Below are 12,500 nucleotides of genomic sequence, written 5' to 3' on the forward strand. Positions count from 1 at the left end.
AGGGGGTCAGCATAGGGTTAAACAGACCTGAAGAGACAGGGGGACTAACAGGGGGGAGACAGGTCAGCATAGGGCTAAACAGACCTGAAGAGACAGGGGGGTCAGCATAGGGTTAAACAGGCCTGAAGAGACAGGGGGGTCAGCATAGGGTTAAACAGGTGAAGATGGGGAGCATAGGGTTAAACAGGTGAAGAGGACAACAGGTCAGATAGGGTTAAACAGGCCTGATGAGGACAGCTTAACAGGGGGAGGACAGCATAGGGACTAAACAGGCCTGATGAGACAGGGGTCAGCATAGGGTTAAACAGACCTGAAGAGGTTGACAGGGGACTAACAGGTTGATGAGGACATAACAGGTTAAACAGGCCTGAAGAGGACAACAGGTCAGATAGGGTTAAACAGGCCTGAAGAGACAGGGGGTCAGCATAGGGTTAAACAGGACTAATGAGGACTAACAGGTTGATGAGGACAAACAGGTTGAGGAGGACAAACAGGTTGATGAGGACTAACAGGTAGATGAGGACTAACAGGTAGATGAGGACTAACAGGTTGATGAGGACTAACAGGTTGACGAGGACTAACAGGTTGATGAGGACTAACAGGTTGCCCTAACAGGTTGATGAGGACTAACAGGTTGATGAGGACTAACAGGTTGATGAGGACTAACAGGTTGATGAGGACTAACAGGTTGATGAGGACTAACAGGTTGATGAGGACTAACAGGTTGATGAGGACTAACAGGTTGATGAGGACTAACAGGTTGATGAGGACTAACAGGTTGATGAGGACTAACAGGTTGATGAGGACTAACAGGTTGATGAGGACTAACAGGTTGATGAGGACTAACAGGTTGATGAGGACTAACAGGTAGATGAGGACTAACAGGTTGATGAGGACTAACAGGTTGATGAGGACTAACAGGTTGATGAGGACTAACAGGTAGATGAGGACTAACAGGTAGATGAGGACTAACAGGTAGATGAGGACTAACAGGTTGATGAGGACTAACAGGTTGATGAGGACTAACAGGTAGATGAGGACTAACAGGTAGATGAGGACTAACAGGTAGATGAGGACTAACAGGTTGATGAGGACTAACAGGTTGAGATGAGGACTAACAGGTTGATGAGGACTAACAGGTAGATGAGGACTAACAGGTTGATGAGGACTAACAGGTTGATGAGGACTAACAGGTTGATGAGGACTAACAGGTTGACAAGGACTAACAGGTTGATGAGGACTAACAGGTTGATGAGGACTAACAGGTTGATGAGGACTAACAGGTTGAGGTACAGATACAGTATAAAGGAGTAATGTGTAATACCATGATAATTATTGTGCACTATAAAGGCCTGTGTGAGTTCTGACCTTGTGATTGGTGGAATCCAGGATGAACTCTGCTCTGACCCCGTTGTTCTCTGGAGAGCGGTAGTCGAACAGGGAGTTGGTCAGGTAGGTCATGCCTTTACTGCTCAGACTCTCTCCACAGCTGAAGAACACTGCATCCTGGGAGGAGGAGAGGATAGACAATCAATCACAGTATAGGAACACACTGACACAGTCATAGTTTTAACTATGAGACTAATAACTATAACTAATAGAGGGTGAGGAGGGAGAGGTGAGGAAGGAGAGGAAGGAGAGGTGAGGAAGGAGAGGAAGGAGAGGAGGGGGAGGAAGGAGAGGACAGACAATCAATCACAGTATAGGAACATACTGACACAGTCATAGTTTTAACTATGAGACTAATAACTATAACTAAAAGAGGAGGGTGAGGAGGGAGAGGTGAGGAAGGAGAGGAGGGGGAGGAGAGGAAGGAGAGGAAGAAGAGGAGGTTTGAGGAAGGAGGAAGGAGAGGAGGGTTGAGGAAGGAGAGGAGGGTGGAAGGAGAGGAGGGTGAGGAAGGAGAGGAGAGGGAGGAAGGAGAGGAAGGAGAGGAGGGGGAGGAAGGAGAGGTGAGGAAGGAGAGGAAGGAGAGGAGGGGGAGGAAGGAGAGGTGAGGAAGGAGAGGACAGACAATCAATCACAGTATAGGAACATACTGACACAGTCATAGTTTTAACTATGAGACTAATAACTATAACTATAACTAATAGAGGAGGGTGAGGAGGGAGAGGTGAGGAAGGAGAGGAAGGTGAGGAAGGAGAGGGGAGGGAGGAAGGAGAGGAGGGTGGAAGGAGAGGAGGGTGAGGAAGGAGAGGAGAGGGAGGAAGGAGAGGAGGGTGAGGAAGGAGAGGAGAGGGAGGAAGGAGGAAGGAGAGGGAGGAAGGAGGAAGGAGAGGAGGTTTGAGGAAGGAGAGGAAGGAAGAGAGAGGTTTGAGGAAGGAGGAAGGAGAGGAGGTTTGAGGAAGGAGAGAGGAGGGGAAGGAGAGGAGGTTTGAGGAAGGAGAGGAGGGGGTTTGAGGAAGGAGAGGAGGGGGTTTGAGGAAGAGGAAGGAAGGGTTTGAGGTTTGAGGAAGGAGGAAGGAGAGGAGGTTTGAGGAAGGAGGGAGGTTTGAGGAAGGAGAAGGAGAGGAGGAGGGGGAGGAAGGAGGTTTGAGGAAGGAGGAAGGAGAGGAGGTTTGAGGAAGGAGGAAGGAGAGGAGGTTTGAGGAAGGAGGAAGGAGAGGAGGTTTGAGGAAGGAGAGGAGAGGGAGGAAGGAGGAAGGAGAGGAGGTTTGAGGAAGGAGAGGAAGGTTTGAGGAAGGAGGAAGGAGAGGAGGTTTGAGGAAGGAGAGTTGAGGAAGATCAGCCTAGTTCTTTACCTCCTCCCGTCTGTTCAAGTTCTCCTCAAAGTCCCGCACTCCCATGATGCCTTTCAGGCAGAGCGCCCGGACGCCCACGATGCCGATCTGACAGTCGAAGAAGGGTTCCCCCATCATCAGCACCTAGAGGAGAGGAGAGGAGAGGAGAGGAGAGGAGAGGAGAGGAGAGGAGAGGAGAGGAGAGGAGAGGAGAGGAGAGGAGAGGAGAGGAGAGGAGAAAGAGAAAGAGAGGAGAAAGAGAAGAGAGGAAGTTTGGAGAGCTTCAGAGAGTGATCAGGCCACTGGGCTCCCGGGGAAAATGGAGACAGACTGAGGAACCTTCCCTACAGTGGAGAAGAGCGGTCTCAAAACAGGCCATAATTAACGTCTTCCACTCACAGAAAGGAATGAAACCACCTGTGGTACACGGTTTAAGAGCCCGTATCATTGGCCGATCAGGAACAAGGCTCTTTGACTGTGATTAGAGTGTGGCAGTGTTACTCTGTGGTGGCGGTGAAGTTACAACGCCATTATGTCTTTATAAAAGACCTGGGACAGATGAAGGCCACCACTCTCAATCTGCTGTAGCAGTCTGGAACCACCAGCTGGCCCCAAATGGCACCCTATTCCCTATATAGTGCACTATTTTTAACCAAAGCCCATAGGGCCATAGGGGTTTTGGTCAAAAGTAGTGCACTATGTAGGGAATAGGGTGCCGTTTAGGAGGCAACCCTAAGTGTGGTTCGCCTTGCTTACCGTGGATTTCCCCGAACCACACCAATAAAACCTTATGTTTGAATAATTACAAGCCCTGCTTTCCCTGTTTAATTCTCCTCTCCTCTCCCTGCTTCCACGGCCCTCCACCTCCTCCTCGTTCCCTGTTTAACCATTCTCCTCTACTCTCCCTGCTTCCACGGCCCTCCACCTCCTCCTCGTTCCCTGTTTAACCATTCTCCTCTCCTCTCCCTGCTTCCAAGCCCTCCTCCTCCTCCTCCTCCTCCTCGTTCCCTGTTTAACCATTCTCCTCTCCTCTCCCTGCTTCCAAGCCCTCCTCCTCCTGCTCCTCGTACCCCATTTAACCATTCTCCTCTCCTCTCCCTGCTTCCAAGCCCTCCTCCTCCTCGTACCCCATTTAACCATTCTCCTCTCCCTGCCTCCACGGCCCTCCTCCTCCTCCTCCTCCTCCTCCTCCTCGTTCCCTGTTTAACCATTCCCCTCCCCCCTCCTATCTGTTCCATTACTTTGGGAGACCGGCCAGAGACCCAGGAAATCAGTATCCCAGAGAATAAGGTATAAAAATATCTTTGACGCCGAGGGGAACAGGGATCAAGGATCTGGGCCGAGGTCTGGTCCTGAGCTGTGAATTCCACTGAATTAGATGAGTGGCCCGGAGAGAGTTTATGAACGTACTGAGAGAGAGAGAATTAAAAACACCCCTCGGTCCAAGAGTGTCTGCCTCTCTTTAAATGTGATGAATAATCACACAGGCTTATAAAGGACCGACAGCTGAACGGTCAGAGGGATGAGATTACAGTCTGTTGTAGTGAGGAATGAGATTACAGTCTGTTATAGTGAGGGATGAGATTACAGTCTGTTATAGTGAGGGATGAGATTACAGTCTGTTATAGTGAGGGATGAGATTACAGTCTGTTATAGTGAGGGATGAGATTACAGTCTGTTATAGTGAGGGATGAGATTACAGTCTGTTATAGTGAGGGATGAGATTACAGTCTGTTATAGTGAGGGATGAGATTACAGTCTGTTATAGTGAGGATGAGATTACAGTCTGTTATAGTGAGGAATGAGATTACAGTCTGTTATAGTGAGGAATGAGATTACAGTCTGTTATAGTGAGGGATGAGATTACAGTCTGTTATAGTGAGGGATGAGATTACAGTCTGTTATAGTGAGGGATGAGATTACAGTCTGTTATAGTGAGGGATGAGATTACAGTCTGTTATAGTGAGGATGAGATTACAGTCTGTTATAGTGAGGGATGAGATTACAGTCTGGTATAGTGAGGAATGAGATTACAGTCTGGTATAGTGAGGAATGAGATTACAGTCTGTTATAGTGAGGGATGAGATTACAGTCTGTTATAGTGAGGGATGAGATTACAGTCTGTTATAGTGAGGGATGAGATTACAGTCTGTTATAGTGAGGGATGAGATTACAGTCTGTTATAGTGAGGAATGAGATTACAGTCTGTTATAGTGAGGGATGAGATTACAGTCTGTTATAGTGAGGGATGAGATTACAGTCTGTTATAGTGAGGGATGAGATTACAGTCTGTTATAGTGAGGAATGAGATTACAGTCTGTTATAGTGAGGAATGAGATTACAGTCTGTTATAGTGAGGAATGAGATTACAGTCTGTTATAGTGAGGGATGAGATTACAGTCTGTTATAGTGAGGGATGAGATTACAGTCTGTTATAGTGAGGAATGAGATTACAGTCTGTTATAGTGAGGAATGAGATTACAGTCTGTTGTAGTGAGGAATGAGATTACAGTCTGTTATAGTGAGGGATGAGATTACAGTCTGTTATAGTGAGGGATGAGATTACAGTCTGTTATAGTGAGGGATGAGATTACAGTCTGTTGTAGTGAGGAATGAGATTACAGTCTGTTATAGTGAGGGATGAGATTACAGTCTGTTATAGTGAGGGATGAGATTACAGTCTGGTATAGTGAGGAATGAGATTACAGTCTGTTATAGTGAGGGATGAGATTACAGTCTGGTATAGTGAGGAATGAGATTACAGTCTGTTATAGTGAGGGATGAGATTACAGTCTGTTATAGTGAGGGATGAGATTACAGTCTGTTATAGTGAGGGATGAGATTACAGTCTATTATAGTGAGGGATGAGATACAGTCTGTTATAGTGAGGATGAGATTACAGTCTGTTATAGAGGGATGAGTCTGTTATATGAGATTACAGTCTGTTTTAGTGAGGGATGAGATTACAGTCTGTTATAGTGAGGGATGAGATTACAGTCTGTTATAGTGAGGGATGAGATTACAGTCTGTTATTACAGTCTGAGATTGAAATCTGTTATAGTGAGGGATGAGTTTACAGTCTGTTATAGTGAGGGATGAGATTACTGTCTGTTATAGTGAGGGATGAGATTACAGTTTTATAGTGTGGGATGAGATAACAGTCTGTTATAGTGAGGGATGAGATTACAGTCTGTTATAGTGAGGGATGAGATTACAGTCTGTTGTAGTGAGGAATGAGATTACAGTCTGTTATAGTGAGGGATGAGATTACAGTCTGTTATAGTGAGGGATGAGATTACAGTCTGTTATAGTGTAGTCACAGTGAAGGACGAGATTACAATCTGTTATAGTGAGGGATGAGTTTACAGTCTGTTATAGTGAGGGATTAGATTACAGTCTGTTATAGTGAGGGATGAGATTACAGTCTGTTTTAGTGAGGGTTGAGATTACAGTCTGTTTTAGTGAGGGATGAGATTACAGTCTGTTATAGTGAGGGATGAGATTACAGTCTGTTATAGTGAGGGATGAGATTACAGTCTGTTATAGTGTAGTCACAGTGAGGGATGAGATTACAGTCTGTTATAGTGTAGTCACAGTGAGGGATGAGATTACAGTCTGTTATAGTGAGGGATGAGATTACAGTCTGTTATAGTGAGGGATGAGATTACAGTCTGTTATAGTGAGGGATGAGATTACAGTCTGTTATAGTGAGGGATGAGATTACAGTCTGTTATAGTGAGGGATGAGATTACAGTCTGTTATAGTGAGGGATGAGTTTACAGTCTGTTATACTGAGGGATGAGATTACAGTCTGTTATACTGAGGGATGAGATTACAGTCTGTTATAGTGAGGGATGAGATTACAGTCTGTTATAGTGAGGGATGAGATTACAGTCTGTTATAGTGAGGGATGAGATTACAGTCTGTTATAGTGTAGTCACAGTGAGGGATGAGATTACAGTCTGTTATAGTGAGGGATGAGATTACAGTCTGTTATATTGAGGGATGAGATTACAGTCTGTTATAGTGAGGGATGAGATTACAGTCTGTTATAGTGAGGGATGAGATTACAGTCTGTTATAGTGTAGTCACAGTGAGGGACGAGATTACAATCTGTTATAGTGAGGGATGAGTTTACAGTCTGTTATAGTGAGGGATGAGATTACTGTCTGTTATAGTGAGGGATGAGATTACAGTTTTATAGTGAGGGATGAGATTACAGTCTGTTATAGTGAGGGATGAGATTACAGTCTGTTATAGTGAGGGATGAGATTACAGTCTGTTATAGTGAGGGATGAGATTACAGTCTGTTATAGTGAGGGATGAGATTACAGTCTGTTATAGTGAGGGATGAGATTACAGTCTGTTATAGTGTAGTCACAGTGAAGGACGAGATTACAATCTGTTATAGTGAGGGATGAGTTTACAGTCTGTTATAGTGAGGGATTAGATTACAGTCTGTTATAGTGAGGGATGAGATTACAGTCTGTTTTAGTGAGGGTTGAGATTACAGTCTGTTTTAGTGAGGGATGAGATTACAGTCTGTTATAGTGAGGGATGAGATTACAGTCTGTTATAGTGAGGGATGAGATTACAGTCTGTTATAGTGTAGTCACAGTGAGGGATGAGATTACAGTCTGTTATAGTGTAGTCACAGTGAGGGATGAGATTACAGTCTGTTATAGTGAGGGATGAGATTACAGTCTGTTATAGTGAGGGATGAGATTACAGTCTGTTATAGTGAGGGATGAGATTACAGTCTGTTATAGTGAGGGATGAGATTACAGTCTGTCTGTTATAGTGAGTGTCTGTTATACTGGGATGAGATTACAGTCTGTTATACTGAGGGATGAGATTACAGTCTGTTATACTGAGGGATGAGATTACAGTCTGTTATAGTGAGGGATGAGATTACAGTCTGTTATAGTGAGGGATGAGATTACAGTCTGTTATAGTGAGGGATGAGATTACAGTCTGTTATAGTGTAGTCACAGTGAGGGATGAGATTACAGTCTGTTATAGTGAGGGATGAGATTACAGTCTGTTATATTGAGGGATGAGATTACAGTCTGTTATAGTGAGGGATGAGATTACAGTCTGTTATAGTGAGGGATGAGATTACAGTCTGTTATAGTGTAGTCACAGTGAGGGACGAGATTACAATCTGTTATAGTGAGGGATGAGTTTACAGTCTGTTATAGTGAGGGATGAGATTACTGTCTGTTATAGTGAGGGATGAGATTACAGTCTTATAGTGAGGGATGAGATTACAGTCTGTTATAGTGAGGAATGAGATTACAGTCTGTTATAGTGAGGGATGAGATTACAGTCTGCTATAGTGAGGGATGAGATTACAGTCTGCTATAGTGAGGGATGAGATTACAGTCTGTTATAGTGTAGTCACAGTGAGGGACGAGATTACAGTCTGTTATAGTGTGTCTCTGTGTGTCTCTGTGTGTCTCTGTGTGTCTCTCTGTGTGTGTCTCTCTGTGTGTCTCTGTGTGTGTGTCTCTCTGTGTCTCTCTGTGTGTGTCTCTCTGTGTGTGTCTCTCTGTGTGTGTCTCTCTGTGTGTGTCTCTCTGTGTGTGTCTCTCTGTGTGTGTCTCTCTGTGTGTGTCTCTCTGTGTGTGTCTCTCTGTGTGTGTCTCTCTGTGTGTGTCTCTCTGTGTGTGTCTCTCTGTGTGTGTGTCTCTGTGTGTGTGTCTCTGTGTGTGTCTCTGTGTGTGTGTCTCTGTGTGTGTGTCTCTGTGTGTGTGTCTCTGTGTGTGTCTCTGTGTGTGTCTCTGTGTGTGTGTCTCTGTGTGTGTCTCTGTGTGTGTCTCTGTGTGTGTCTCTGTGTGTGTCTCTGTGTGTGTCTCTGTGTGTAGAACAGAGCAGACCCAGAAGGATCATTACCTCCATGGCGATCCCCTCCAAATCCAGACTGAGCCCCTCCCTGCTCTTCATCTTCTGAGGACTGTAGTAACTGCTCTCCGTCTGCATCTCTGTCAACTGGTCACACACACACACACACACACACACACACACACACACACACACAGATAGAGAGGGGGGAAACATGGTTGATAAACAAAGTCAACATCTCTTTGGGATCTCACAGAACAAGGCCCTGGAGAGATGTAATACTTCACTTTAAACACCAGAAAATCAGAGAGAGAGAGAGAGAGACAGACAGACAGACAGAGAGACAGAGAGAGAGACAGAGAGAGAGACAGAGAGAGAGAGACAGAGAGAGAGACAGAGAGAGAGACAGAGAGAGAGAGACAGAGAGAGAGACAGACAGAGAGACTGAGTGGAGGTCTCTGAACAACACACAGACTGAGTGGAGGTCTCTGAACAACACACAGACAGTGGAGTTGAACAAACACAGACTGAGTGGAGGTCTCTGAACAACACAGACTGAGTGGAGGTCTCTGAACAACACACAGACTGAGTGGAGAACAACACACAGACTGAGTGGAGGTCTCTGAACAACACACAGACTGAGTGGAGGTCTCTGGGTCTCTGAACAACACACAGACTGAGTGGAGGTCTCTGAACAACACACAGACTGAGTGGAGGTCTCTGAACAACACACAGACTGAGTGGAGGTCTCTGGGTCTCTGAACAACACACAGACTGAGTGGAGGTCTCTGAACAACACACAGACTGAGTGGAGGTCTCTGAACAACACACAGACTGAGTGGAGGTCTCTGGGTCTCTGAACAACACACAGACTGAGTGGAGGTCTCTGAACAACACACAGACTGAGTGGAGGTTTCTGGGTCTCTGAACAACACACAGACTGAGTGGAGGTCTCTGAACAACACACAGACTGAGTGGAGGTCTCTGAACAACACACAGACTGAGTGGAGGTCTCTGGGTCTCTGAACAACACACAGACTGAGTGGAGGTCTCTGAACAACACACAGACTGAGTGGAGGTCTCTGAACAACACACAGACTGAGTGGAGGTCTCTGAACAACACACAGACTGAGTGGAGGTCTCTGAACAACACACAGACTGAGTGGAGGTCTCTGAACAACACACAGACTGAGTGGAGGTCTCTGAACAACACACAGACTGAGTGGAGGTCTCTGAACAACACACAGACTGAGTGGAGGTCTCTGAACAACACACAGACTGAGTGGAGGTCTCTGAACAACACACAGACTGAGTGGAGGTCTCTGGGTCTCAGGACAACACACAGACTGAGTGGAGGTCTCTGAACAACACACAGACTGAGTGGAGGTCTCTGAACAACACACAGACTGAGTGGAGGTCTCTGAACAACACACAGACTGAGTGGAGGTCTCTGAACAACACACAGACTGAGTGGAGGTCTCTGAACAACACACAGACTGAGTGGAGGTCTCTGAACAACACACAGACTGAGTGGAGGTCTCTGAACAACACACAGACTGAGTGGAGGTCTCTGAACAACACACAGACTGAGTGGAGGTCTCTGAACAACACACAGACTGAGTGGAGGTCTCTGAACAACACACAGACTGAGTGGAGGTCTCAGGACAACACACAGACTGAGTGGAGGTCTCTGAACAACACACAGACTGAGTGGAGGTCTCTGAACAACACACAGACTGAGTGGAGGTCTCTGGGTCTCAGGACAACACACAGACTGAGTGGAGGTCTCTGAACAACACACAGACTGAGTGGAGGTCTCTGAACAACACACAGACTGAGTGGAGGTCTCTGAACAACACACAGACTGAGTGGAGGTCTCTGAACAACACACAGACTGAGTGGAGGTCTCTGAACAACACACAGACTGAGTGGAGGTCTCTGAACAACACACAGACTGAGTGGAGGTCTCTGAACAACACACAGACTGAGTGGAGGTCTCTGAACAACACACAGACTGAGTGGAGGTCTCTGACAACACACAGACTGAGTGGAGGTCTCTGAACAACACACAGACTGAGTAGAGGTCTCTGAACAACACACAGACTGAGTGGAGGTCTCTGAACAACACACAGACTGAGTGGAGGTCTCTGAACAACACACAGACTGAGTGGAGGTCTCTGAACAACACACAGACTGAGTGGAGGTCTCTGAACAACACACAGACTGAGTGGAGGTCTCTGAACAACACACAGACTGAGTGGAGGTCTCTGGGTCTCAGGACAACACACAGACTGAGTGGAGGTCTCTGAACAACACACAGACTGAGTGGAGGTCTCTGAACAACACACAGACTGAGTGGAGGTCTCTGAACAACACACAGACTGAGTGGAGGTCTCTGGGTCTCTGAACAACACACAGACTGAGTGGAGGTCTCTGAACAACACACAGACTGAGTCTCTGAACAACACACAGACTGACTCTGAACAACACAGACTGAGTGGAGGTCTCTGAACAACACACAGACTGAGTGGAGGTCTCTGAACAACACACAGACCCTGGAGGTCTCTGAACAACACACAGACCGAGTGGAGGTCTCTGAACAACACACAGACTGAGTGGAGGTCTCTGAACAACACACAGACTGAGTGGAGGTCTCTGAACAACACAAACACTCTCCGGAGAGAGAGAGGAGGGAGGGGGGTGAGGAGAGTGTGGTCAGGGGGGTGAGGAGAGTCTGGTCAGGGGGAGAGAGGAGAGAGGGGGTAAGGAGGGTCTGGCCGGGGGGAGAGAGAGGTGTGATGGCTGGCTGGGTGCAGCTCAGTCCCACCGTTTCGACTAACACAGGAAGCAGGTGCAGGTCAGAACAGACTGGAGCAGCTGCACCTTATTATTCTACTGATGGAACCACTTTCATCCTTCCTCTCTTCTCCTCCCTCTTTCCTCTCTTCTCCTCCCTCTGCTCTCTCTTTCCTCTCTTCTCCTCCCTCTGCTCTCCTCCCCCTCTTCTCCTCCCTCTGCTCTCCTCCCCCTCTTCTCCTCCCTCTCTTCTCCTCCCTCTGCTCTCTCTTTCCCTCTCTTCTCCTCCCTCTCTTCTCCACCCTCTCTTCTCCACCCTCTCTTCTCCACCCTCTCTTCTCCACCCTCTCTTCTCCACCCTCTCTTCTCCACCCTCTCTTCTCCACCCTCTCTTCTCCACCCTCTCTTCTCCACCCTCTCTTCTCCACCCTCTCTTCTCCACCCTCTGCTCTCTCTTTCCTCTCTTCTCCTCCCTCTCTTCTCCTCCCTCTCTTCTCCTCCCTCTCTTCTCCTCCCTCTCTCTCCTCCCTCTCTTCTCCTCCCTCTCTTCTCCTCCCTCCCTCTCTTCTCCTCCCTCTCTCTCCTCCCTCTTTCTCTCTTTCCCTCTCTTCTCCTCCTCTCTCTCTCCTCTCTCTTCTCCTCCCTCTCTTCTCCTCCCTCTCTTCTCCTCCCTCTTCTCTCCTCCCTCTCTTCTCCTCCCTCTCTTCTCCTCCCTCTCTTCTCCTCCCTCTGCTCTCTCCTCCCTCTCTTCTCCTCCCTCTGCTCTCTTTCCCTCCCTCTCTTCTCCTCCCTCTGCTCTCTTCTCCTCTCTCTTCTCCTCCTCCCTCTGCTCTCTTCTCCTCCCTCTGCTCTCTCCCTCCCTCTCTCTTCCCTCCCTCTCTCTCTCCCTCTCTTCTCTCTCTCCTCCCTCTGCTCTCTCTTCTTCCCTCTCTTCTCCTCCCTCTCTTCTCTCTCCCTCTCTTCTCCTCCCTCTGCTCTCTTCTCCTCCCTCTCTTCTCCTCCCTCTGCTCTCTCTCTCCCTCTCTTCTCCTCCCTCTCTTTCCTCCCTCTTCTCCTCCCTCTGCTCTCTTTCCTCTCTTCTCCTCCCTCTTCTCTCTCCCTCTCTTCTCCTCCCTCTCTTCTCCTCCCTCTTCTCCTCCC

General features: G+C 47.4%; 1 protein-coding gene across 1 annotated transcript in view; it reads right to left on the reverse strand.

Annotated features, from left to right (window-relative positions):
- The window catches only part of LOC124027459 (vacuolar protein sorting-associated protein 13B-like), a gene marked incomplete at both ends in the record, with an annotated part of 41,558 nt that overhangs the window by 342 nt on the left and 28,716 nt on the right, over positions 1–12,500 (reverse strand). Inside the window, 4 exons of the mRNA XM_046339884.1 lie at positions 601–1,094; positions 1,344–1,506; positions 2,742–2,864; positions 8,616–8,711. Of these exons, the coding sequence (XP_046195840.1) occupies positions 601–1,094; positions 1,344–1,506; positions 2,742–2,864; positions 8,616–8,711 (876 nt within the window). The remainder of the gene's footprint in view (positions 1–600; positions 1,095–1,343; positions 1,507–2,741; positions 2,865–8,615; positions 8,712–12,500) is intronic.

The sequence above is a fragment of the Oncorhynchus gorbuscha genome, unplaced genomic scaffold (genome assembly GCF_021184085.1).
Source record: "Oncorhynchus gorbuscha isolate QuinsamMale2020 ecotype Even-year unplaced genomic scaffold, OgorEven_v1.0 Un_scaffold_3252, whole genome shotgun sequence".
Lineage (NCBI taxonomy): Eukaryota > Metazoa > Chordata > Actinopteri > Salmoniformes > Salmonidae > Oncorhynchus > Oncorhynchus gorbuscha.